Source organism: Electrophorus electricus, chromosome 7 (assembly GCF_013358815.1).
Source record: "Electrophorus electricus isolate fEleEle1 chromosome 7, fEleEle1.pri, whole genome shotgun sequence".
Classification (NCBI taxonomy): domain Eukaryota; kingdom Metazoa; phylum Chordata; class Actinopteri; order Gymnotiformes; family Gymnotidae; genus Electrophorus; species Electrophorus electricus.
The window spans coordinates 10,919,800-10,947,299 of NC_049541.1; the positions used below are offsets into that span (position 1 = coordinate 10,919,800).

The 27,500-nt window shown below is 44.0% G+C and overlaps 1 protein-coding gene across 1 annotated transcript in view; it reads right to left on the reverse strand.

The window, feature by feature from the left end:
- Positions 1-27,500, reverse strand: part of trhde.2 (thyrotropin releasing hormone degrading enzyme, tandem duplicate 2) — a 142,846-nt gene that overhangs the window by 112,615 nt on the left and 2,731 nt on the right. Inside the window, exons 3-4 of the mRNA XM_026997268.2 lie at positions 24,336-24,609; positions 14,395-14,521 (exon numbers count right to left, since the gene is read on the reverse strand). Coding sequence (XP_026853069.2) covers positions 14,395-14,521; positions 24,336-24,609 — 401 coding nt within the window. The remainder of the gene's footprint in view (positions 1-14,394; positions 14,522-24,335; positions 24,610-27,500) is intronic.

Here is a 27,500-nt window from a genome sequence, read left to right on the forward strand (position 1 = left end):
CATACAATAAAACTGATAAAACTGATTTTTTTTTTTGACTGAATAAACACCATTAATATTCGTTTTAATTGATAATTCCAGTTATTAAATGTACATATTTTTGGCAAAATCAATTTTATGAAACTTGAGATTACTTGAGGCTGTTATTATATTAATCTAAGGCTGGCTGCCAACACAGTCTGTGGGGTCATTTAAAAAAAACTTCTGTATTTAACTAGTGTAGAACTTGTAATTGTTTGGCACCAATTGCGCACACTGCAGTGAAGTCATGAGCCCTATTTTCACTGTAGGCCAAAACAGTTCTGAGGACACAGTAACCATTCCAACGGCATTACCACATGAGCAAGGTCTGGCCCTGAATGCTTCTAAACCAGCATGGTTTTCTCAGCATGGTGAGCTGCAAAACTGGGTGGGACGTCGTTATGACGTAAGGACCGGATCCATTCTTTTGCCGATTGGTTTTACACAGTGGTAAGACAATTCTTGTTGCCTTCTCTCTTGCTGCTAACGTTTGAATATGTCCCGTGCTGTTTTGCACCCATAAAAAGAATCACTGAGAACCATTCACCACTCCAGACATGTCAGACACACATAGCGACCAGATAGATAGTAAGACGCCACCACAAATACTTCATGGCCGTGAAGCACAACACTTGTGGGAAAAGGAACCATAATCGGTCTCAGCCTGACACGGCCGTGATAAACGTTTGGTCCTACAGTGGAAGCAAAAAAGCAGGGAGTTGATTATCCAGTTCTGGCACATTGGCTGCAAAGCCAGTTTGTTTTATGTGATGAATATCTTTCCTTAAAAATGTCAGTGGGACAGATCTAATAAAGAATATGGACGTTTTCATCGACTACCTGTTGTGACTTTTGTCCCAACACTTACTGTTTCTTTTTGAACAAGACAAAAACCCTTTTAAGATTTACAAACTGCCAGTGTTTTGTTACATATGAACTATGGCTGCTATGGTTGTGCTGCTGGCTCGTGTGATGGCATTTGAGGGTGCACAGTAAATCCAAGCAGCACTCCAGCTAAACGGGGGGCTTTGTGAGTGACTCGTAAAACTGGTGGAGGATCGTGTTCTCTCTTCCTTCCTTTTCCCTAATCACTGACTGATGAGTCTTCGGTTCCTTGCGCTCACTGGCTGAGTCATTTGAAACACGTACAGAAGCTCTTGGCTTATCTCATTGCTTGGGCACTGAAGGACAGAGACTTTTTTAAGACATGTAAGGCAGCGGCTATGCTCCCACACACCGTTACTGTGCAGGCTAACCATATTGCTTCTCATCAGAGCAGCATTTCCCATGGATCTTCTGCACATACAAAAGACTCGTGAGTCAGATTCGCTGCATGGTGTTGATCTGAAGGGCTTGGGTGGCCTCTGTGGGATTAGACCTCTGGAGGATGAACTGATTAGAGACCAGATGACTGAACATACCAGTAACTTCATGACTCGTGCTGTATTGTTTTATTTTTTTGCTGCAGGTGATCTGCGTCTGCGTTCTTTCAGAAAACCATGTGGACCATTTTTGCCGTCAACTCTGGGGCAGTGATTTGCTTGCGTGACATTGTCGTGCGGGGACCAACATGCCCTGTCCGCTTTGCTCAAACATGAAGGCATACCCGGGCACACCTGTCTACCTCAGCTTGTTTCCTTTCTGAGCACGATGGCTCACTACCATCGCTTCCGTCCCCAGTACGCTCCAATTACAGCCCCTCCAGCGCCAGACCTGCCCACGGCTAAACCTGAGTTTATCCAGATGCTCCAATTTCTTTTCTAAGCAACCTTTTCTCCCTAGATCTTTTAGGTGTTTTCTCAGCAAACACTGGTTTCTCCCAGCTCTGTAGCTTTATCTATGCCAGGTGACCCTGTAAGGGATCAGAAGAGCTGACGTCTTCCTGTCAGGTTAAAGGGGGGCGGTTGTGTTGGCATGACCTTTGCCCTGAGGCTTCCAGCTGCCTATGTCATCGCCACGGGTTGAGATCCATCAGGGCTTTGTGCAGATAAGACAGCATTCTTGACACTGACAAGCGTTGACCATGGAAAGCATGGTGAAAGACTGCACAGGCTGTCTGGTGAGTGGGGAAAACTGTAACGGGATGCCACCTGCGAGCACAGAATGAAACAACGGCTTGGCACGACGCAGAGACCGAGGACACCTCATTTCACAGTCCTTGACTGTGTCTGTAGTTTCTTGACGGCATCTGGACTGCCACCAGGACCATAAACTGCAGCTATTCTGGTCTGGGCCTTTGCAGATCACTGAACAGCCAGAGCCACCTACCTTCACGATGCCAGACGGATCGAGGTGGTGTGTGAGCTGCATTTGGAAAGTGACCCCACCAGCTGTTAGAGACCTGGGGAGCGATACTGGTGCTTTCCAGTGGGTCCCATCCCAGCAGTCCCGGTGGAACACCTGGTACCTGCTGGACGTCCCGGTGATGCTGCAGTACACCTGACCTAACCGGCTACCCGACGAGCTCATTTCAGGCCGACTTCAGGATCATGACTGACTTTGGAATTAAACTACTAGCAGATTAGAGCCCTTCATGTGACAGTCCAACTGAGCGGTGAAGTGAGCTATTCTCCTTAGCTTTCTAGAGGGGGTGGGTGGTATGCCTGAGTTATGGCTGCCATACCTTTTGCTTTTGGCTTTTGCTGCTGCTAGAAAGTAATTGTTCTGCTTTTAATGGATAAAGTATTATGCATTGTAAAAGATACTGTGCAGCTGTAAATTCTGCTGAAATGCATTAATGCCAACAATACATTACCTCACACAAACTAGTAAAACTGTACAGAGATTTATACTACACAGTAATGATAAACAGGGACTCGATAGCCAGCTAGCTATACTGTCCGCCAACTGTAGCATCTACAGCAAGATGGTTCACCATTTCTACTGATAGCTTTGCTGTTAGCTGCTTCTTAGCTTGTGTGCATCGAGATTCCCACATAGTCAACAGCGCCAAGCATGGAGTGTTTTTTTCTGATGTCTCCACCTACTGGACACGTGACTACCTACATGCACACCCATGAAAAACAAACTCATGCTGCAGAGCAAAAACCACACGTACTGTGAACTGCATGCCGCAGTTTTGATAGAATGCATAATAATGTGCCTTTTTAAACCGTCTGAAATAAGCAGCATCTCAGGTGATGGTGCAGACTAGCCCTCCTCCCCCTCTTCTGTCAGTCCGCGGTAGGGTTGTTTCCCAGTGCGGTTTCAATAATTAATGCTAACACAGCACACAGCCCTGTTTTAGTGTGCAGACCATACTGCTGAAAACACTTACACATGGCTCCACCTAACCCATTGGTTCTGCAACTGCTCGGCTAACACACGCTTAATCTCTTAGCTGCGTGCTGGAATACTGGATGTTCTGATTATCAACCACAGCACACCGCCATTATAGACGAGGAACGGTTTGAGTGTATCCCGGTATCGCTGCATAACTGGGAGACAGGACCGTGGGGCTCATGCTGGAAAAAGATGCATGTGTCTTTACCTACAGTGACCTTCGCCCCTTGACATCAGCAATGGAATTAAATGGAATTTCATCAGGAATGGCATTTACAAACATGGAGAAGTTTAGTGCTCAAGCTGCTTTTTTCCTCTCTTCACCCCTAAGGTCATTTTTATTTTTATGCACATTCACTTTTTTAAGACTGTCAGAACCACTTAGCTCTGCTTAATCTAAAAAATAGAAGTCTGTGAGGAGAGCTAAAGCTATAGCTCCCCGCAAAGTCAGAGAAAGGCTTTCTAATTAACTGTGGAGTTATCTCGTTAAGCACTATGGAGCTATCTTGTTTCCCAGTAGTCTTTCTCAGTTTAATGAATTTGAGTTACCCAAATGAAATCAGTCAAAACGTGTTTGATCCTGATCTCTTCAAAATGAACATCCTACTCTGTACTGGACTGTACATTATATTACACATTGCAGTGCGCCTACGTATATACCACCTGTTCCTAATTTTAGATTTTCCTATATAGGTAAAAGCCAAGCGATGATGACTAACTAGGGCAGTCTAATAGCAGCATGTGTTTCAGCAAAAGATGAGAGAGAGAGAGAGAGAGAGAGAGAGAGAGAGAACACAGAAGAGCAAGAGAGTGGGAAAATAAGAGAAGGGGAAGAGAGAGAGAAACCAAGACCTTTCCTGACACCTCAGCAGTCCCACCACATACACACTGCTATCAAACACTCCTCGAGCCTTTACGATCTGCTGGAGAAATGTGGCAACACTACTGCGTTTAACCCTATAAAGAGTACCTGTGTGTCAGTGGCTTTGGAATACCACAGAACTGAGATTTACACAAATGATGCAACAGTGAAATTTAGCCATTCAAGTAAAGGCCCCATTGACATTCAGGACGCATGATGCGGTCTCAAACAGACTGCAGCCCCAAATCGCTTGTGATCACGTTTGCATATGTAAACACACACTCACACACACACACAAAGGGAAAAAAAGGGGGGAGGGGATGTCAAATATGTTCTGGTAAGACCCACATCCAGAGGTTTTTCAAATTCCACCAAGGTAAATTCCAATTTCTCTATGGGTTAAAAGCACACTGAAGGTCACAGTAGTGAATGAGTCATATTCCCAGGCTAACATATAGACGCTGCCTCTGAGGCAGATCCACCTTTATGTCACTTCAGGCTGATTTATCCACCCAGTCCAGCAACTGTCGGTTAACCAAAAATGTCAGCCAGCCAAAAATAATGTCAGAATGACAGTATTTGTGTCTGTTATTGGGGTTACAGCCCATTTTTGCCGACCTTTTCAAAGGTCAGAGGGCATAGCCGTTTGTACTTTGTCACTCACGCTAACAGAATATGAGGAACAACCATGACTATGTGCCATGACTAGACTCTTCTACAGAGTCTTCTAATGGTTTTAGCCATCTAGTTTTGCTAACATTAACAAAGATTTAAAACAAGATTTGTTTGTTCATATAACTAGCTAACCTATCGCCTTAGCTACCTGCAGATGGTGGACTGGTCTAAACCTGCTGCAGTTTCTGAGTCTGTTGTCGGTGATACAGGACTATAAATCTGTTGTCTGACCCTTGCACATTCTGGTGATACAAATTCTGCTTGTGGGAAATTCACTGCAATGCATTAGTGAAGAAATTAGAAGGAACACATGGCTAAACAGATGTAGGCACCCATCAAAATGAATATCTGTAACATGTTGAAACTAAATTCTGAAATCACCATCACATTTCATTTAAAAGATGATAAAACAATATCAAAATGTATCTCATCAACCCAAATTTTAACTCTCCCACCATTATAAAACAGCTTGAAGTAGTATTGATTTGTTTTAGCATACATTTAACCCTTTAAGCCCTCCGTAGAACGGTCACTGTCCTACAATCCTACATTAGCAACAGTGTCCAGGTGTGGAGGCATGTCATGTAGCCCCGGTGTGGAGCCATGTAGCTTTGATTAGTCTGCTTGCCACATGGGCTAAATCAAAATAAAAATAATTTAGCCTCTTTAGTATATATAGAATAAACTTGTAATAATCGATAACTGTGTACAAGCTCAATCTCAATATTACCTAGCAAGCTAACGTTAGCTAAGGTAATGCCAGAGCAGTTGGAGCTGAATTAAACCATTTAAAACCGATACAGTAATTTTCTAATCTAAAATTTATAAAAATGTAAGAAACACATATGTAATATATGAACAATACAGCTTTACTCTGTCCTAGTTAAACCTCCACCTGTGGATGTTTTTCCACATCCCTTGAAAATAGTCGATTTGCGGCATACCATCCTGCACATTAGAAACATTGTAATGGTGTCTTGGCCTTGGGCATATCTGTATGGCAGATTGGTCTCATCTTTCACTATATAAATTATTATTGCCTCAGCTATCCAGTTCTTTATTAGAAATCAGTGGTTGCACCCAACTGGTTTTGCTAATAGGTTACTGCTGGTTGTGTTATTACTGAATAGGCAGTGACTGACTCATGCTCCTAACTGTGTGTGTGATACTACCCTCTCTCCACTGTGGGAGCAGAGACGCAAGAGCAGAGTGGCTAAGAGAGAAAAAGAGAGAGAGAAGTGCTTATGAAAGAGAAGTGGTGAAGCTAAGGGCTCCTCCTTCTGGCCTCTTACCTCTGTGATAATAACCTGTTCTGATAAAGAACAGAAAGCAGCTAAAAACACACATGCGATTCCCACCAGGGAGCGCTAAATTAAATTCTTGAATTAGGTATGCCCACTAATGGAACCTGATGTGCTTAGTCTGAGATTAAATTAGAGCTCCTCGTTATCGCATGTGCACACATGAAGAGGAGACGAAGTTACACGTGCAGAACTGAGCCCCATAGGACTGGGAAGAAAAGTGGAAGTCAGGGAGAGTCGGAATCAGACAGCTTGCTGTCTGGTGCCAGGGAGTCAGCACATTCCTGTTTTGGACAAACAAAAATAGGCAGATTGAAGAGTGGAGATATATGGGGGATGTGTATATATATATATGGGGGTGTATATATATATATATAATAGAACAATTCCCCATTCACCCTCTGGGTGGTCTTCTTTTTCCTTCAGGCTCGGGTCCTCTACCTGAAGTCTGGGAGCTTAAGGGTCCTGTGTACTCTCTTAGCTGTTCCCAGAACTGCACTCTTCTGAAACGAGATCTCGGATGTTGTTACTGGGATCTGCTGGAGTCATTCTCCCAGTTTCGGGGTCACGGCTGCTAGTGCTCCCATTGCCACGGGAACCACAGTTGCCTTCACCCACCACATCTTATCATCCCATTATGGTCCCTCATTTCCAACCTCCTCAGGTTTCTGCTGTCTGTGGTACTCACTAAGCACTCTGACGCTCACTAGTCCTTGGCTGCAGCTGCTTTCCTTGTGGTCTCTTCCTGATTCCCATTTGCCTCTGGGATTCCAAGGTACTTGTAGATGCCCTCAACATCTGTTATATTACCCTCTGGTAGTGTGATTCCCCTCAGTTCTAGCCACCTTCCAACACTTATCCAGTCTGAATGACATTCCGATGAATTAGTGAGTCAATGTCTCATTCACTTCTAGCATTCAGCTTGATGTAATCCATGTACAGGAAGAGACTGATGGTTGCTACATTCTGTAGCCGGTATCCATAGCCGGTATCCGTGGTGATGATCTCACTGAGGGGGTTCAGATCTATGCAGAACAGCAGCAGGGAAAGGGCACGTCCGGGGTAAATCCCACACTGGATGGTGACTCGTGCTATTGGTGAGGGTTCTCTTCCACAAATCTCCTGTTGTTCTCTCTCTCTCTGTATATATATATATATCTACACACATACACACACATAAATACACTTTACAGTGTGTGTGTGTGTGTGTGTGTGTGTGTGTGTGTGTGTATGTATATATATATATATACAGTGTATGTGTGTGTGTGTGTGTGTGTGTGTGTGTGTGTGTGTGTGTATATATATATATATATACAGTGTATGTGTGTGTGTGTGTGTGTGTGTGTGTGTGTGTGTGTATATATATATATATATACAGTGTATGTGTGTGTGTGTGTGTATGTATATATATATATATACAGTGTATGTGTGTGTGTGTGTGTGTGTGTGTGTGTGTGTGTGTGTATGTATATATATATATATACAGTGTATGTGTGTGTGTGTGTGTGTGTGTGTGTGTGTATATACACATACACACACACACACACACACACACATATATATAAACACACACACACACACACACACACACACACACTGTAAAGTGTATTTATGTGTGTAGATATATATATATATACAGTGTATGTGTGTGTGTGTGTGTGTGTGTGTGTGTGTGTATGTATATATATATAAGCAAGTGTAATAAAGACAGTAATGTAATAATGAATACCTAAATGCTAGCAAGGAAGAAGGCTGACAGCAGGACAGTAAGCACTGACCTACTTATAGTCCTCAACTCGCAAACCATGAAACAGGGGAAAAAAAAAAAAAAATTGGTTCAAACTTTAATGAAACACGAATACTTGACACCATTTCACTTCAAAATCACAGAAGTGATTTCAAGTGGTTGCAATACCTTTCACATTGCAGCACACCTCCGTTTTTACATGATCTGTAATGCATCAAACTCTGCAATGGTAAGCCCCTGCTGTTCCCTCCATAATTTGCCTCCACGGTGTGCCGAAGGGTTCTTGACCTTCATCATGCAGACATCAGATCAGTGACACGTTTACAATGCAGCTCATTCCTCTTTCCTCTTAGCGCAGTACCCTTGAGTTCTATGACCCTAGCTTTCTCAGGGGCAACGGGGCTGCTTTGAAGCCCCTCCCAGGTCTTCATCCACCTTCAATGAGGTGTAATGAGTTTGATAAAGGATTACCATTATCTCTTTTTTTCTTCCCAGAGTCCCCGTCCTGGCCTAGTGTGCCACAGAAAGGCTCCTTGATGGCTATCAGCCTGCTGCAGTAACTCACAGCCACAAAAGTGTAGTGGAAGGTGACAGGAAATTGAATATTAGCATGGGCTATCCTTTTTTTATATTTTGTTAAGCAGCAAGGGCTGATGGGAATTATTATGTGGCCATTCAAAGCTGAGCTGTGAATGATATTGGAAGGGAGGTGTATGACAATTTCACTGTTTAGATTTATGTGAAATAATAATAAGATCCAAAAGATCCATGAGGGAGATGACCTTGGAGGGATGACAAAGCTTTGACAGAGATGGAAACAGAGTAATGGATATATCCAAAGTCTGCCAGAACAGCGAAATAACACTAAAGTGAACAAAAAACCCAAAAACAATAAGCTAAAAGAAAAGGCCTTGTTTGGCACAGCTACTGAACTGCTACTAACAAATCTAAAGTTTGGTTAAGGTTGCTGTAAGTGGTATATTTGAGGAAAACTGCCTTTACCTCCTGATAGCTATCACTAAAATAGTTGCTCTGAGACTCTGAAAGGAAAAATAAAAATTCTACCATGAGCATCCTTACCTGTCAGCTATTTTGCATGTGTGTAAGTGTAAGAAGTCTTGTCTTTGAAGAAGGTGTTTTAGGAAATGGTTTGAATGGTGGATGTGGGGCAAGAATGAAGTCCTCTGGGCTTATGTTTATTTAGCCAGGACTATAAAATCAATTACAACCACTTTGAGAGTTTCAGAACAACATAGTAGCAACAACAGCACTGTATTTCATAAGTGCTAAAGCAAGAGCTTCTCACTAACGAAATCACAAATTCTGCAACCAAACCTAAATCTCAATCCAATTCCACAAACTCCAGCATTCTGATGTTGTCAGTTTGCTTTAGAAGTTTCTGGAAAAGAATGAACAAAAACCAAACGAATCTGTGTGAGACTGGAATCCGTGTGGTCCTGCACCGGGGGTGAATTTATTCAGGAGGCTTCGACGCACAAATGCAGTTCTATCACATCCACACGGGTTTAAAACTGAGCACCCAGTGAGGCTGAGCCAACAGGCAGGGTGTATAACACACTGGCCCAGTGTTGGGCCAGTGATCTCTCATTCTTTCAGATTAACACATCCAGCTTGATCTCCTCTTCTTTGGCACCAGGTCCGCGCTCTCTCCTGACGAGTCCCCATTTCCTGTGTGAGCAAGCGCTTCATCTCTATCCCAGCATGCACTCCACTCGCTCTACCCCGAATCGCCAACGCCTGAGCACCACATACGTGTGTGACGCTGGCGGCCAGCAGGCGCTTTATGCGTTCCAGTGAAAAGGCTCGGAGCTGGACGGATATTCGAGAACACATCAGGATCGAGCAGACGCAATGTGGAGTGCCAACATCTGGGTTTCAGAGTTTGAGATCTGTGAACTGGTGCTGAGTCAGATTGTATGTCTGGGTTTGGTAGGTTATGGTCAGTCTTAATAATGACCAATTAAATAAAAACATCTAAGCCTAATATAGGGTTATTTCAATGTCAGAAAAAATGACACACAAAATGATCACACAAAGCGTTGCGTGTGAATGCTGCACTACTTTGAACATATTTGTTAGACATTCAGACATTCAGAAACCATCATTTGATGGGTTGAAGATGACAAATTAGCAAATGGGTCAAAAACAAGGAACCACATGCAGCGCTGGCACTAAAATGCTACTCACTGCACAATGAAAATCATTCTGTATAAATGTGCTAAACTTCTGCTGCCCTTCACTACTACTATTCCACTAGTCACACAATAAATAACAGATACGCACATGTGCGCATGTGCACAGAGCAGCTGCAAGACACTAAATCTCTATCCTTTCCTTTCAGACGAGAAGGTAGAGGTTGTCCAACTTCGTCTGTCCATTGATTTCTCTCTCTCTCTCTCTCTCTCTCTGAATCATTTCCTTCAGATCAATGCTCCAGTGTGCAGGACCTCTTTTAAAAAGTACATGCCTAATGCTCCTTTACACATTAACATTTACTTCTTCCTTTCAGTGTAATATATTCTTGTTGGTACAACAGATAATCTTCCAACGAAGTGTGAAACACTGACATATTCTGTGCGGAATTCTAATGACCAGTCAGTGTCTGTTGGCTCGGTAGTGATGTTCTTCAGAAAATCCTGTCTCTTGGTCTATTTAAAATAAATAAGTAAATAAGGCAGTAACTGTAGTGTGTTGTACTGTAAGATGTAGTGGTAGAAAAACTGCAGTGTAGTCCACAAGGTTTGCAGAAAAACAGGATGTCTCAGACAGCTGTGGGAAAGGGGATGTGGAAGCAAAGTGCTTCTGAAGTTCTAGGGTGTCAATCCTGTTTACGTTGAAAACAGGAGCTCAGCAGGGCTGGACAGACTCTGTATTTGTGGTCTGTAAATGACTCCATTAATCTGTTTTTTTTTTTCAATCCAAGCTGGTTCCTGCCTGATGTGGACAAACAAATTCTGAGTTGTGACTCTTAGTTGTCTGTTTTTCAGAAATCACATTTCTTCAAGCTGCGTGATTTAGCATTATTACCTTGGAGTATCACTTACTTCGTTCTGATCCAATTTGACGGGTGGATGGTAATTAAACGCCTAATTGGCTTTTAGATGGCTAATTGCCTTGACATTTGCACATCAGACAGTGAGTGATGCTCTTCTGCTCACGAGGAGCACCAGACAAAGTGTTGGAGTCAGGCGTCAGGCCCATTGCGTGAACTTGCAGGGGGCCACAGGAGAGACTCAGGAAAATGGCAGGAAAGCGGTTCTCTGTTTGCTTGCGTGTTGTTGGTTTGGGGTGCTTTTTTTTTTCCTCTCCATCCTCCACCCCTTCTCCACCCGGGGAGCTGAAGGAGCTTCTTGCCCTGACGCTGCAAAGCATCAAAACGACCTGTCGGCACGGCCGAGGGAGCAGCGATGCAAGAGGGCACCGTGGAGGCGAGGAAAAAAATCCGAACCGATTTGATGCCCCCTGTGCATGCCGACGCTCCGTGTGTTTGTGCGGGGGGAGGGGGGTTGTGGGATGGCAGCACCGTGCCACGGGATGCAAAGCTGCGAGACACGGATCAAGGCCATGGACTCCTGCCTGCTGCCTGCTAGCTCACACACAATCACACAGATTCATGTTCCAGGGCGCTAATTATAGCCCTCTTTAAAACTGGGTAGAACCACACATAATAAAAAAAAAAGGTCTGTCATTATTATTATTAGTGTATTTTTCTCTTTTCATTGTCTCATCAGATCAGGTTTTGAAATCCCCTTCTGTTTCTTTTTCTGAAATACACACCTTCACGTGTGCGTGTGTGTGGGTTGTCAAACAGGAAAGGGGAGCCCATGATGAAGTTGCTCTAATTGGACTCTACTTAAAATTCACCTGGCAAAACGATGAAGCTCTTTAATGACCGAGCAGAGCTACGGTCTGCGGCACCGCTTCTCAGACCCGTTACGCCGGACAAGATCGATCGGCCACCGTGAGCCGCTGCACAAACACACGGCCAGGTCCAGGAGCCTGAGATGGGATCCGTCAAGCACCACAGCCAAAAGTTACCTTCCATTCAAATACCAGAGCCGGTGCACTGCAGGAAAAAGCTATTCGGTGGGCTATATGTATATTCTTCTGGCTCAGAAGGGTAGCTTTGAAAAATAGAGGCATTTGTTGTTGTTTTTTTTACTGTGCAGCCTAATGACACACACGGATGTTTAGGCTTCTAGAAACGGCGGCGCTTGAATTCAGCTTAACGGAGGACCACATCTCACTCGTTATTTTGAAAGGGAGTCGGTGAGATCTAAAATCGGCCAAGCGACCATGCGGCGTAGCCTGAACAAAGATTAAAAGAGTGAAGAACAAAAACGTCTGGAAGTGGATGGAACCACAGCAAGGCACCCGAGTGACCCTTTTAATAAAATGGATCCCTAGTCTCATTTCAGGGAGGGGAAAAAAAACAAACACAGGCGATGCAATTTTTAATAAAAAAAGGCTTTCTGAAGAAAAACCTCAAGCAGCTAACCTTGTGTTCTTCAAGAACTCCAGACAACATGTGATCTGCCATTTGTGAGCTGCTTTGTGCCGGCCTTCTCGCACTGTTCTGTCATTTTTCTCCTTTCCCGGATGAGGAAAGCGATAGAGCGTCCTTCCATCAGGGACCCCAGGTCCTGCAGCTGCAGTCTTCCTCGGCACGCAGATGGCGCCTTTACGTAACCAAGGAGAGCATTACATCCAGATCGTTTCTCTTACGATGCCTCGGTCCTCAACGGAGCAGTCTCTCGCTCCAGAACCCACCCCCTACGCATCTAATGTTACAACAGCAAGCCTTGGTCTTAGCAACCGTTTTGCGCATTAAGAATGTGTCTTGCCCATTTTATTGGGCAAGCGAGGGGCTTTAAAGTTGATTTAAAAAAAAAAACAGGCGTGAAAATGGCATGAAAGAAAAGAGCACGCTGTCCCTGTGTTCTCCAGCAAGTATTCAAGTAAACACCCTGGGAAGTGCCTAAAATGTTGTTCCCATTCATACTGGCTCATTTAGTTTGTTAGTTAATTTCCTGAACATTCAAAAACCATCTGTCGACATCAGAATGCTGGTATTTGTTGGAGGATATCAGGGTTTGTTGGAAAATGTCGGGGGTTTGTTGGAGTATATTGGGGTTCGATGGAGGATGTCAGGGTTTGTTGGAGAACGTCAGTACTGGATTGGTGTGCACTGGGCTGTAGAAGCAGCTTTGCCAAAGAAAAGCTTTGCTAGTTTCTCCACATCCTCTACAAAGAAGTTCCTCTTTATTATGATCAAACCTAGACGTGGGCTGAAGGTGGACTTCGCCTGCTCAGCTGGCATAGCTTAATTGTCACAAAACAGTCCAGTCTAAAATACCTTCATTACTCAGCTGTCAACACCAGCTAAGACCTGGAGGGAAACAGAGAGCCTTAAAATGGCCCTGGCTTCATTAAAATGTTTAGTTTGAAAAGAATGAACAAGACAATCCTTCACGGCATCAGTCAATAGAACAGGCTTAATGAAAACGCCTTGTTAGCTGGCCTGGCTGTTTCAAAGGACTCAGTCCTACCCTGGGACCATGACACAAACCGACGCTATCAGGCCACTATTAATCAATCACCCTGGAAGTAATCATTTCATCTTAAACAGGAAGTACTCAGTTTAAGGTAAAGCATCTGGAAGTAAAAGGCTGGGTACAATGGGTAGTAAAATGAGGAACATTGCACGAATCTCACACACACACACACACTAGCATCTGCCCTGAAGTTTTTAGTAATAGTAGCAAAAGTACATTTCCCACAGAATGCAGAGTCAGTGTTCATGAGTGGGTGATGACTGAGTGTGCAATTCTACAGTGAGAGGGAAAGAGAAGGAGAACAGGAGAAAAGAGAGATATGTGAAGGAGTGAATGTGCGCGGAGGGGGTGGAGGCATAGCAGGGTTCCACATGTTGTCCAGTTTCTCAACACCACAATGCCCTCAGTAGCAAAAGTTGCCAGCTTCAACTTTATAAGAGCACACGCACATGTCAGTGCAGACCAGAGAGACTAATGTGTGTGTTTCAGTGAAGACACCAAACTCACAGAAATCTGATGGAGTGAAAGACAGACAAACAGTCAGATGTATGCCTGCACACACGCACGCACACACACACACACACACATGCACACACACACACACTGCGGCAAGCATTTAGGTAGTGTACATCAAAAATATTAACACACACATCTAGCACATTTAACACACAAGAGCAATCTCGACCAAACCCAGAAGTCACTCTCAGGACTTGACAGTCTGCATTATCAGTGAACTCTGTGAATGTGCACCAGATCTCCGTGGGCCTCCCATGGCCGTACACACACACAAAAACACGTACACACAAACACGCACACTCACACACGCACACACACACACAGACACACAAAATCCACATACTATAACCACTGAACCATCAATGAGCAGTGTGTACCATGCGAGAGCATGCATGCACATACATGTAGCCTTACCTAATTTTGGCAGGGAGTATTTGACTTTGAAGTAATCCTGGTAGAAACGCAGGAGTCTCTTGGTGATGTGGAGGGCATAGTCTCCCGATCCGCTCTGAATGGCGTCGGGCCTGGCGTACAGCCGGATCTGCTCCAATGGCACAGCACAGACAGAACCAGCAAAAGGGTGTTCAGGGCGAGCGTGATATTTTGTTAAGTTTCAGACATTTGGCTCCAGGGCATCTCGTTATTGGGGAGATTCACGAACCCCCAACAGGCCCCCTTCATGAGCCCGGAACGCAACACTCAGAATATCTTTCCCTCTAATCTTGACAAGACCAATAATAGCCGCAGTGTGATCTGAAGGGAGAAGGCAGTATGAAGGCGGTTATATGCAGATATTCCATTTGCTTAAAACAAAATGACTGGCTTGCGTTAGAAACGATCCTCGCCCCGTATAATAGGAGAACTGACTTCATCCAACGGGAGCTGCATGCCAGGTTCCGTACTGTACCCAGGAAACCCCCGCTTGTTTAGTTCCTTGCGAAGGACATTCCTCCCCAAGCATACTACTGCGCAGCTTTGGCATTTCTGGAGTGACTGGGGTGTGGCATTCAGTAACTATCATTTGACCAATTGTGGATCTTTGGTCTTTATATGTCTGTAGAATCCCATAATGCTTCTGTTTAATTCCCCATGCAGCTGTTTCCACCCTTCTTAGCCAATGTTGCATTAAATAGCTTTTAGATGCTCTCTCCGCGCAACTGTGTTATTGTTTGATGTGATTTGGTTTGTTTGTTTTTGGCTACTCATGCATAGTCCAGGCCACAGAGAGGAGAGCATTGAAACTGAGCAAAAAAGAAAATGAAGGGGGGAGGAGAGGAGAAGGGTGAGAAACAAAGTGAAAGGAAACAGAAAATGAGAGAAACCAAGACAGGAGAGACAGAAAGCGAGAGAAAATGGAGGGAAGGGGAGAGAGAGAGAGAGAGAGAGACATTTTGTTTGAGATGCATTCTCAGTGTAAAAGAGATTGTTCCACTGGAATAGCCAAGGGCTGACGCGTGGCCTTTTCTGCACGGACATCTATCCAGTCAGAATGAATGGCTTCATATGCCTGGCCTAACATGCACGCACAATCGCAACAAAAGGAAAAACAGCCCTTGTTTCAGAGCCCCTGCCTCCCTGTTTGACTTTAGCTGCCTTTACTTGGCATGTTTGTTCTTTAGTAATTCATTTCTACAACTTGTTAAAAAAACATGCCATGTTTATGGCTGAGCGCTGAGGTGATTTAAAAAGCAAAAAACAAAACATCAAGTTGACATTATTTTAAAGCAGCGTGTAATTAGGACAGTTGTGCTGAAGTAGACAAATGAGGCTCGGCAAAATAATTATCCATTATTCGGACTCAAAGCTAATCCATTTGGTGTAAGCAATCAAGCACCTTCTTCTTCTGTAGAAGAAGGCTTGGTCTGGGATTCTAATGGGGTTAATTGGACTGGAATAGACCGTGTCTGAACGGGCCGGCTGTCCATTATCGACCAGCGGCTAATGACACCAGCTAAAGCTCTTAGGATCCCCACGGTTTGTAGTGCACGAATGAGTGAAACAGAACGGAGTCTGTTAAAACTCAGCGAGTCAGAAATCAGCTCAACACTACAGAGGAGGGAACGGCTCCGGAGGGCCCCGATTCACACCGTCTGCCGTGACACCGCCCGGGTAGAGCTAGCACAGCCGTCAGCACTGTAACAATCCAGGCAGGAAGTTGGCGTCCCGACATGCCGCCTGGCAGATCTTGCCTGTGTGGTATGAGATGTGACGCGTTCCTGGGCTTGCAACCGTTTCACAGCATTTCAGGTGAGAGATGAGGTGAGACTTTTTGGCAAGTGACTGGAGAGCTATTGTAAGTTTCGTACGCTGACACCTGGTTTTGTTTGCACTGTAAGGTTCTAATATTAAAATTCAACAGTTTGATATAAACTATTGACTTCCGTTGCTCTGTGGGAGGTTATGCGAAGCACTTCCTGTTTGCAGACATTGCTTAGTTTCAGTGTATCGCATGCTAGGAGATTCAAATATCAAAGAGAAATTAGATATGCACACAACACCAGACTCCAAATCTTAGATAAATATAGATGTGGCCCAAGTGTCTTCTTAAGGGTAATATAAATTTGTATGCTAATCTTCACCTTTGGCGAGCTGCCGCCAATATTAAACTTTTGGAAACTGCCTGTGTTTACTTGCAAGTTGGATGATGAGTATGGATGACTTCATCAATAGTGTGTTGATGCCAATTTCAGTCTTTTCTCTGCTCTGAATTCATGCAAGGAATTCTGTTAATTAGTTCAGGTTTTTAATTAGCTTATAGCATTATTAAGTGAAACATGCGGAAGTCTGCTCTACTGGAGACCAGCTCCATCGTTCCAGAATGAACGATCAAAAACACCAACTGGCCTCATTCAGGTAAACATCTGCATAGGAGGTCAGGGCCAACAGGAGGTCAGGGCTGCAGATTTGTATGAACAAGCCCCGATCCACTAAAAAAAAATCACAGACATTAACGTTACATCCAGAGCTGTTATTGTTGATGACTTAATTAAAAATAAACAATTCACCAAAGCATTGCTTGTGAGACGTGACTGATTCTGTGTCTAGTCCCACACCATAGACCGCCCCAGCCATACTGAAGCCTATAACGAAAGTCCGCGATGTCCTGACCCGAACACGGACATCTGCATGTTACAGAGTTGATGGGTGCTGCTGAGCGGCCTGTAGGTCACTTTGGTGACAGGGGACTGCGTGCAGCTGGGGCCCAAGAGAGGCAGGTGGTCAATGAAAGTGCCAGATGCCAGTCTGCTGGAACCACAAGCATTTGGCTGATTTAGCAGAGCCAGCTGCAGATCATATGCAAATGGCAGGCGGACCCGGCCACTCAGAGTGAAGGATACAGCTAGGCTTCCGTCAGGCAGCTAAAAGCTACAGGTAACCCAACTCAGCAGAAAAGATGCTCTATTACCCTGAGGAAAGCAAGGTCTCCTTCAGATGTGTGTAAATTTAAAAATTAAACTCGCTGAGAATGTTCTCAGGTGGGAGACGGTCTCGCACTCTCTTTCAGATATGCATAAGGCCAAGATTTCCTCAGTTTGGAGAATTTGAATGTCCTCCTTCAGCGTGCTGGTGTTGACAAACTAAGTCATGAAACATTTATGTGACATATGCTGTAAGAGCTGCACTTTTTCTTGTTTTTTTTAACATTTTACATGTCACAAAGCCAACAGAGAAAAAGCATAAACGTAGGAGAAAGCCCTCCATTCTGTGGCACTAGAATCAAGATCACAAAAATGATTACGCACTTCTTATGGAGAAATGGATCATTTGTGAGGACGCTTGTTGCATCTCTCAAGCAAATATTTGTGCAGTTTCGTGACATGTGTCTTTACAAAGAAACACAGAAATTGCTTCTTTTATTCCTGATCCTTTTAAACACTGATCCTGAACGGGTGCTTAAGCATGAAAAAGAACTGGCTCCAAATACACATTAGCACTGAACCTGAGGGTGGGGGGTTTGGGGGGCGGAGTTGGGGGAAATGAAACTGTAGTGACACTAGAGAATAGTTATGTTCCTCTTGGACCCAGCTCAAGTTAATTAGAAGAAATTAGGAAAACAAACAAACAAAAAAAACGATTTACATAAGTGTCAGGAGCAGAGAACAGAGACAAGGAGAGGAGAAAGTTAATCTGTTTAGGGTTGGTCTGGCACAGCCGTCGGTGAGAAGGAGGAGAAGAAGCCTTTTTTAATTGTTTGTCAGAGAGTGCAATCCCTCTTTCTTCCTGACACAGAGCTTATAATAGCATACATCCCTCCCACCCCTCACGAATCGTCTCCCACCGTCTGCGCTAGCCTGCGCGTGGTGTGCTGTGCTGAGGTTAGGAACACTCCCAGAGGAGGGATAATAGCACTCAGCATGGAGCACTCGTGGAAGGCTTCTCCATTGCTTCTTCTGCCTTTTGCAGTTGCAGACTACAGACAAGATGCACCTGCCTGCTGCAGTTCGCTGACTTATCAAAGTGTGCAAGTGCGAACACGCATGCAGTCAGCACGTACACGCACACGTGTATGTGCATGCAGTTAGTAGGTACTAACGTGTGTACGCAGTTAGCACATGTTTGCAAGCATGTGCATGTGTGGGGCATAAATCCTACGCCCAAGCCAACATGGACGGCTTCACGCTCTCTCTCGCTGTTTTCGTGCAGCCTCTCCACATGGCCTGACCTGTGTGTCAGACGGCCCGGGGAAGGTGGGCGCGCCTGTCTGGTGATGGAGAGTTAGTGGGTGGGCACCAGCTCTAAGCCACTATAAAGTAACAGATTCTTAAGATGCCTGCGATTATAACATGATGCACTTAAGAGATGATACAGACGACAGCAAAAAAGATTGAAACATTATGCCAAAAGAGATTATTTACATAATAATTGCATTGGCCAAGATCACAGTGCTAGGTGATGGTGATATCTGAGTCGAGAAGCATGACGGAAAAGTACAGATAAGCCAAAGCATGAGTAGCGTGGTAGATCTGTCACCCAGCATAGTTCAGCTCCAACACTGCACCTGCAGATATATGTGCTGTAGTGTTTACTCAAAACCTTGTTCCAGAACCAGTGCCCTACAGAATTTAGCTCTGGCACAAAATCAGTCTAATCAGAGTGTTCAAGCATCTAAACATCAGCCCCTGGTGTGTAAAATCAGACATGGGATTAAACTCTGTAGGGAACAGATCTGGTATTCTGGGCAGTCAAAAATAAACTTTGACAGATGGCAAATCTATGGGAACAGGGCCGAAACCAAATTCTGCAGGGTGGTGAAATTTCCGCAAGTGGGGCTGATACTGAACTCTGCATGTTGAGAAATTTCTGTGAGCAGTGCTTTTCACCACTGGTTTTAACATTATACTGTATGCACTCAGAGAGTCTTGCATATATTGTGCATGAACTGAGGGAATTAGACCTGATTCTGATAGTACCAGGTGCTCCAGTTTTACAGCAAAGCTAGCATAAGACCTAGTAATTCATGAGGGGAGGAAGGATACATGTGTGACGGCTTTCTTCGGCCTTAATCCAAACGTAGTCGTCATAGTAACAAGTAAGGGTCAAAACACAAACAGACATGATTAGCACAGGCTTCATCCACAATCAGAAGACCCAAAACTAGAAAGCTCAAGTATTAGAAATCATAGGAGCTATGGCTCAGAAATGCACATAACCACAGCAAAACTTCCCGATGCAACTACACAGACTTGATGGAATTGTAACGGGGAACAGGTGTGACTGGAAACCAGAGGGTAGTGGCGGAGCAGTAAATTTGGAGGGGCAAAAACCAGAGGAATTGCCTCCATGACAGAGGTACCCCTCCAGAGGGGAAGGGGGTTGGATCGAAGCACATGTCAAATCACTTTCAAAACCAGATTTCACAGAACTCACCCCACCCACAAGTAAACATGTGCCATTTTTGATGGAAAGTGGCTTATTGTGCCGTGATGGGTCAACCTTTTCCCCCTCAAATGCAGGGGTGTCAGATCTTATCTACAAAGAGCCAGTGTGCCTGAATGTTTTCCTTCCTGCCAAACAGGAATACACCTGTTACAACTAATCACTTTGTTGAAGACTGAGACCAACTGATTAAACAAGTGGAGTCAGGTGTGTTCCTGCAGGGCCACAATGAAATCCCACAGTCACACTGTCCCTCTGTACCTTTGCAGATAGGATTTGACACCTTTGTTCTAATAGCTTAAGGGGATGAATAGCCACGGCAGGAAATTCTGAGGCAGTGATAAACAAGGTGGGGTTTTAAAACTGTCAGTCAAGGGTAATTGACCATTGCTGTCAGACCACACTTATTTCAACCGTGCTGGTTCTGTGTTGGTCAAGCTACTCTTCACCTTGAAATTCTGGCCAACGTGAACACCTTAAAGCATTGAATACACTGCGCAGCCTTTCGTAACGGCTGATGAGGACACTAAGTCCCTCCAGAAATCAATAACTCATAACAGTAAATGACCAGGGATCATAACACCTTATAATTCGTAAGTGTGAACTCTGCAGCCTGTCATGGAAATGTGTGCTCGTGTTGTCTGATTACAGGCAGGGTCGGCAGAGCAAACGCTAGCTGTTCCTGCTTGCATCACAGCTTTGTGTCGGTGCAAAAAAAAAAAAAGAAAAGCAGATTGCATGAGGCAGGAGTGAGAGAAAGTTTAAAGATATGGATCTAATGTTAGGCTATGGAGGGAAGTCAGAATGCTCTCAGAGTTCTTCATTGCCTCAAACCTTCTCATATTTCTGCTTTTCTCCTTTGTGTAATGGCTAGGAGAACAAAAATGGTCAATAAATCTGCAAGTTGCCCTCAAAAGTACTTTTTCTTGATTGTTAGAAATACATATCTAGGTGTCTGTCCCACCTGGGTGTTTTCATTATGGTCAGCATAATGAACAATGCTTTGGTTTAAACTCATAATTGATCCACAGAAATGTTTAACTGCAACGTAATGTATCTCAGTCCTTTCCCCTGTTCCATAAGTCTAAATAGTGTAACAGAAATTATCTTGCTACTTAGCTTGAATTTCAAAATGTGGATTTGATTACATTTTATATATTCAGAGCTCACAAAGAGTGGCTGCACTTAGTCCACTATGTTATTGGATTTGCACCTGCGTTTTCAGCTTGGCAGATGTTCTTATCCAGAGAAACCTAGTGTGTGTGTGTGTGTGTGTGTGTGTGTGTGTGTGTGTGTGTGTGTGTGTGTGTGTGTGTGTGTGTGTGTGTGTGTGTGTGTGTGTGTGTGTGTGTGTATATATATATACACACATTGGTGTGAAAAAGTGTTTGCCCCTTCCTGATATCTTATTTTTTTGCATGTTTGTTACACTTAAATGTTTCAGATCAAATTTAAATATTAGACAAAGATAATACAAGTAAACATAAAATGCAGTTTTTAAATGAAGGTTTTTATTATTAAGGGGAATAAATTCCAAACCTACATGGCCCAGCATGAAAAAGTGATTGCCCCCTTAACCTAATAACTTGGTTGGGCCACCCTTAGCAGCAACAACTGCAATCAAGCATTTGCAATAACTGGCAATGAGTCTTTTACAGTGCTGTGGAAGAATTTTGGCCCACTCATCTTTGCAAAATTGTTGTAATTTTGGAGGGTTTTTGAGCATGAACCGCCTTTTTAAGATCATGCCACAGCATCTCTGTCAGTTTCAGGTCAGGACTTTGACTAGGCCACTGCAAAGTCTTCATTTTGTTTTTCTTAAGCCATTCAGAGGTGGACTTGCTGGTGTGTTTTGGATCATTGTCCTGCTGCCGAACCCAAGTGCGCTTCAGCTTGGTGTCACGAACAAATGGCCAGACATTCTCCTTCAGGATTGTTTGGTAGACAACAGAATTCATGGTTCCATTTACCACAGCAAGTCTTCCAGGTCCTGAAGCAGCAAAACAGCCCCAGACCATCACACTACCACCACCATATTTTACTATTCGTATGATGTTCCTTTTATGAAATGCTGTGTTATTTTTACGCCAGATGTAATGGGACATACACCTTCCAAAAAGTTCAACTTTTGTCTCGTCAGTCCACAAAGTCCCAGAGTCTTGGGGATCATCAAGATGTTTTCTGGCAAAACTGAGATGAGCCTTTATGTTCTTTTTGCTCAGCAGTGGTTTCGTCTCATGCAGAAAATGCAGGCCATTTTTGCTTATGGTGGAGTCATGAACACTGACCTTAACTGAGGCAAATGAAGCAAAATCACTTTTTCACGCTGGGCCATGTAGGTTCCCCTTAATAATAAAAACCTTCATTTAAAAACTGTGTTTACTTGTGTTAACTTTGTCTAATATTTAAATTTGTTTTGATGATCTGAAACATTTAAGTGTGACAAACATGCAAAAAAATATCAGGAAGGGGGCAAACACTTTTTCACACCACTGTATATATATCTCACAGTGTGTGCTCTCTGGGCATCCATGATCTTGGTGTTGTTAGCACCTTGCTCTACCAGGTGAGATACAGGAGCGCTATTCATGTTAGATTTGCTAATTGCTGTGTTCATTATAAAATAACCAAACTGACTGAAACTATGGTGAAAAAACAAACATAACTCATCAAATAATATCCGTTACAACAAGTAGAGATATGCTAACGATACCAATAAGGTCTGAGGAAACTGGAAAGCAAACATATATTTTTATTGTCGATTATTGTGCAGTTTTTCTCAATTTCTTTCAGCCACAGGTAATCACTTTGCTCCAGCAACGCTACCTTATGAGTGCCATAACAGTGTGAAGCCACTTGGCCATCGTATTTCTCTCTCTGCACTGTAAAGTGAATGGTTAAATATGGACATAAACACATTATCCCCAAAATGCAGATGCCACGATTTCCTAAAGGAATTCCCAGTTTTTATCTCTAAGTATTGGTATAAATGTAGCTGTAAAGATATGTATGTATATGTATATAACTAAATCTGTATGGTTCTCTCCCGGAAACAAAAAATACCAAAAACAAGCAAAAAATAAAAAAATAAATTTAAAAATACTTGTGAAATACTGTGAAAATCAATGCAAGTCGCACCTGACACTTACTTCTGGGGTTTCACTGGTTTGGGTTGTCAACCCTTTTTTGTCCATGTAGGGCTCTAATAGTCTAGCTTAGACAGAGTACCGCACAGGGAGTATCATGCCTTCTCTTAGAATATGTGGCTGTACACTTGGTTGTTCGGGTTGCTTTTGTCAAGAACAGGTATGCTTCATTTAATCCCCACACTTTAGAAACGGTGTAAATCACCTGTGTTTTCTCTCAGAAAACAAGTACTGACTTTTCTTCCCAACTTCATCTGCTGGAGTTTTCACCTCGGCTGCTAGGTAAGACAGCTAAATTGACAAATTGTTTGTTTGCAATTTGTTTTAATCTGCTTCCCCTGTTTACATTTTTCATGCTTATAGTTTTCATTGTCTGTTGAGTTGGGTTTATTTTGAGTCTACCGAGTCATTTTTCATTGTCTATTTGACCAGCATACTGCTAGGCTAGTCCAAAGATCAGTCAAAATCAAATCAAACATGTTTAATTTATACTCTCACTGGCCCAAAACTAGAAGCTAGATTGAGAGACAATAAATGCATCCCTCCCATACTTCTGTGCCAACCATCAAATCTGACCCTACAATCTGCAGACCAGGGGCAGTTTGGGGAGACTCAGTGCAGCTGTGATTCATGTCTATGACTGGAGTCAAATTAATGCAGTGTAACCCTAGCTTTGCGTACCTCACTAAGTCCTCAGCTGACACTGTGAAGGACTTTAACTCCCGAGGGCTGGACCAAGCAGGATTCTGGCTGTCCAGATTTAATTCAGCTATTCCATTAAACATCATCTGCACAGTTGGGATAAAGCTGTTCACTGGCTTTACAAGAGAATTCTCACAGCTTCAATAAACAGTAAGTCTGATTGGCATTAGTGAAATATAAATAGCGAAAAAGGTCACAAAAGACCCATTAGCCTACATAAAATAGACTGAATATCATCACAACTGTCCATGAATCTGGCTTAGAAGGCTTAAAAATTAATATGAATTTTGGGTTTTGGTTGACATCAACAAAGGATAGGCAGTTTTATTTCTCAGCCATAAACATAAAAAAAACAGTTAAGACATGCTCTTTAAAGGCCTCTGTGAAGGATAGCTAAAACAGTGCACGGGCCCCTACGAAAAAATGTAACAGAGTACTGCTACCCAGGGCATTTATTCCAATATTGCAGAATATAGCGGTTAGCCATGCGCTAACTCGCTCCATCAGTCATTTCAGACAGGCGTCCATGCCTTCCTCAGGCCATCAATTACATATTGCACATCCCAGACAGGGTATATGTGTACGTGTGGGAAGAGACGATCGCTGTATCTCGTCGTTCGTAAGACTCACCACGACGCCGCCATCCGTGACTGCCTCTCGGTAGGTGAAGTTGCACACGGCCCACGCCAGGTAGTACGTGGACATGCGGGGCGTCCTGGAGAAGCTGTTGGTGACCCAGCCGTCCTCGTCCGTGGTGGATGCCTCCACCGGCATGTTGGAGAGGGACTGGTAGGAGCCCTCGTGCCTCAGGCTCACCCTGAATGTGGCCTTGTAGATGGGCTCGTCGAAACACGGGAAAGCCTTCCGCGCGTGGGTCGGCGAGAACTGGGTCACTGCGACATACCTGGCGAGAGGCGGCGGGGGGTGCAATTAAAAAACGCCCACACAACGAGAGAAAGAGAATAAGAAAGGAGTGAGATGGAGAAAGAGAGTGGAGAAAGAACAGAGGAGCAGAAAACAAAGGCGATAATGAGCAGAGAAGGAGAGGAGAAAACGAGGGGTATGGAAAGATTAAAAGAGCAACTGTTACAGCTACACTGAAACTTTTAAGCACACCATCAGTTACAAGTGAAAAAAGTCTTTTCACCTTGTATCAGCTCTTTTAAAATGGTTAAACTGTACTGCTCCTGAATGCTGATAAGCTCAGACAATGATGAAACACATCCTTGTTTTCCCAGCATGATGGATTTGTATCACGCTACTAATTAATAGATAAGATGAATGTGAACGGAAGCTCATGCGTACTGAGCTCACCGGGTATACGCTTATTACACAGTTGCCTGGAGGTGAAAATTGACCACAGGCTTAGGGCGTGAATCAAAATAGTGATTAATTTTAATCACACACAAGAATTCTTATAACTAAAAATAAAATTCATGGCATTTTTCAACATGGTAGAAGCAACATGCTTGCTCTGTTGAGCAACATTTCAACACTGTCAGCTGTAGGAATTTTCTACAACCACAAAAAAAAAACAAAAGAAAAAAACAGGCGTACCACACGTCTCCTGACCCGGTGAGATTTCGACAAGATTATTTCTGCAAACAAGCACATTTGCACTGTAATTATCGCCCATGACGATGCAGTGGGGGCGAGGCGGCGAGGAAATGCAGATTCAGGAGTTTTGTGGCGCATGAAGAGCTCTGACAGACGGAGACAGGGAGCGTGGCGGAAGAGGGAGGAGCCCCGGGGCTTTGCCAAAACCTCGGAAGCTTAGCGCAGCTCTTAGCGCGCCGCCTTTCAGCACGGCGGCTGCCGGGGTCTCCGCGGAGTCTCCGCGGAGGCTGCGGGATTAGGAGTTATCAGAGGTGCACTCAAAGGAAGCACCGACTTACACCTACACCAACAGCACCTACAGTCATGACTCGTCATTTAACGCCAAGCTAGGAAAGGGAATACGAGGTAGTGATAGCTAGAGCTTTATAGGATTCTTAAAGTTTGCCTTTGTCTACAGGTGCTGGCTCGTTGGTTCGTCTCTGCCTTAGCTGTGTGGATATAAATGTATTTCGAAACAGTCTGAGATGCACACACATACGTGTGTGTGTGTGTGCGTCAAGTGGTGAGAGTCCGGTAGAAATATAATTCTAATTTACTCTCATATTTACCCTAAACTGCCCATAAACTGCCCCGAAACACTGAGTGGGGGGCAAGGGTGGTGCATATGGAGGTGGTAAAGGTGGAGGTGATGGGATTTCCCACCCAAACTCCAGAGAGTCCAGTGTACAACTAAGGAACAGAGCCCACGGGGCACCGTGCACAGATGTATAAGAGCAGGGTACAAGCAACAGGGTGGCTGACAGCTTGATGGAGATCCTACATTAGTGCAGGGTTGTGGCTCTCCGAAGCGCAAGAAAAAAGATCTGGTGGGAGTGTAAACGGAGGAAATATACTGTTTCCATTTGGCAGACTCTGGGAAAGTCTTTGTGTTGGAAGACCATCAGAGTTCATATAGCTGAGAGCAAATAAAAAGACAGTAAACAACTGAGAAGATTTAAGCCCATGGCCAAGGCCTGAGACCATGTGTTTGGGCAGCTAGTCAACTCTGCTTTGTCTCGGGTATCTTATGCATACCAGACATCTGAACTGGAAGAAAGTAAATGAGATGAATCCTCCACTGTTGTGATGTCAGGTTTGAATAATGTTCAAATTTGTCAGATCACACAAAAACATATGGTATGCCATCTGATCAGATAGCAAAGGTTAAAGTTCTGAATGCGTATTAAAATCCCAAGCACTGACCCGGCTTTCTTTTAACTAAGCCAGATTTTACGTTGGTGTGCCATATTTTGCTGAGGATTACAGTTACTGTTCAAACTCACACAGGTGTATTCCATTTAGCACTCATTAAAGTCGCACTGTAGCTCTCTGTACTGAAACGTGAATGCAGACAACACTCACTAGTTAAAGTTTTGAGTCACTGTGCGTTCGGCCTCAACACGGTGCTGCCAGACAGAGCTACGCCGTGTGGAAAACCAGACCTGTGAGACGTGAGCTCTGTTGTAATTATGTCATTAGCGTGGGAGTGTTAAATCCACTGCCAGTATCGTACTGTGGCAGAGAAAGCACCTGGACCATCGTACAGTCCAGGACCTCCTCCCACCATGCAAAATGCAGAGTTAAAGTTTGAAACTATAACCGTGTAACTATACGGCTATAACTATTTTGCTATAAAGTCGACCCTGCGAGTAGTGCGGGGACTGCTGAAAAGCATCAGCATCAGAGCATCACTTGGCGGAGTCCACTGTTTTATGGATGAAGAGGTCACAGTGAGATCGAAGCAGGTACTCGAGTGATATTGAGTGGGTGAAGCATCCCCTGAAGGGGCAGATAGGACTCCAGTTCCAGGCTGAGGTGGAGCCTGGGGCAAAACAAAGAAAGCCTTGACAAGCTCTGGTGTCAGTTACTTCTGAAAGCTGTATTTACTAAACTTTGGTACTACGTATAGCCAGGTCAACAAAACTATGTTGAAATAAACTGGCAGAGAGGGAGAGGGATACGGGGAGGGAGGGGGAGTGTGTGTGTGTGTGTGTGTGTGTGTGTGTGTGTGTGTGTGCGCGCAGGACCATGCATGTAAACACACAAAAACTAGAAAAATAACTAAAGACCATATACATTTACATAAGAGGAGATTATAGAGTAAACAAAAACTGTGCCCCCGTCGCAACACCATTTTATAGTCATTACCGGCATGAGAAGCAGTGGCCTCTGTGGTCTGCTCTGTGCGTAAAGCTGCAT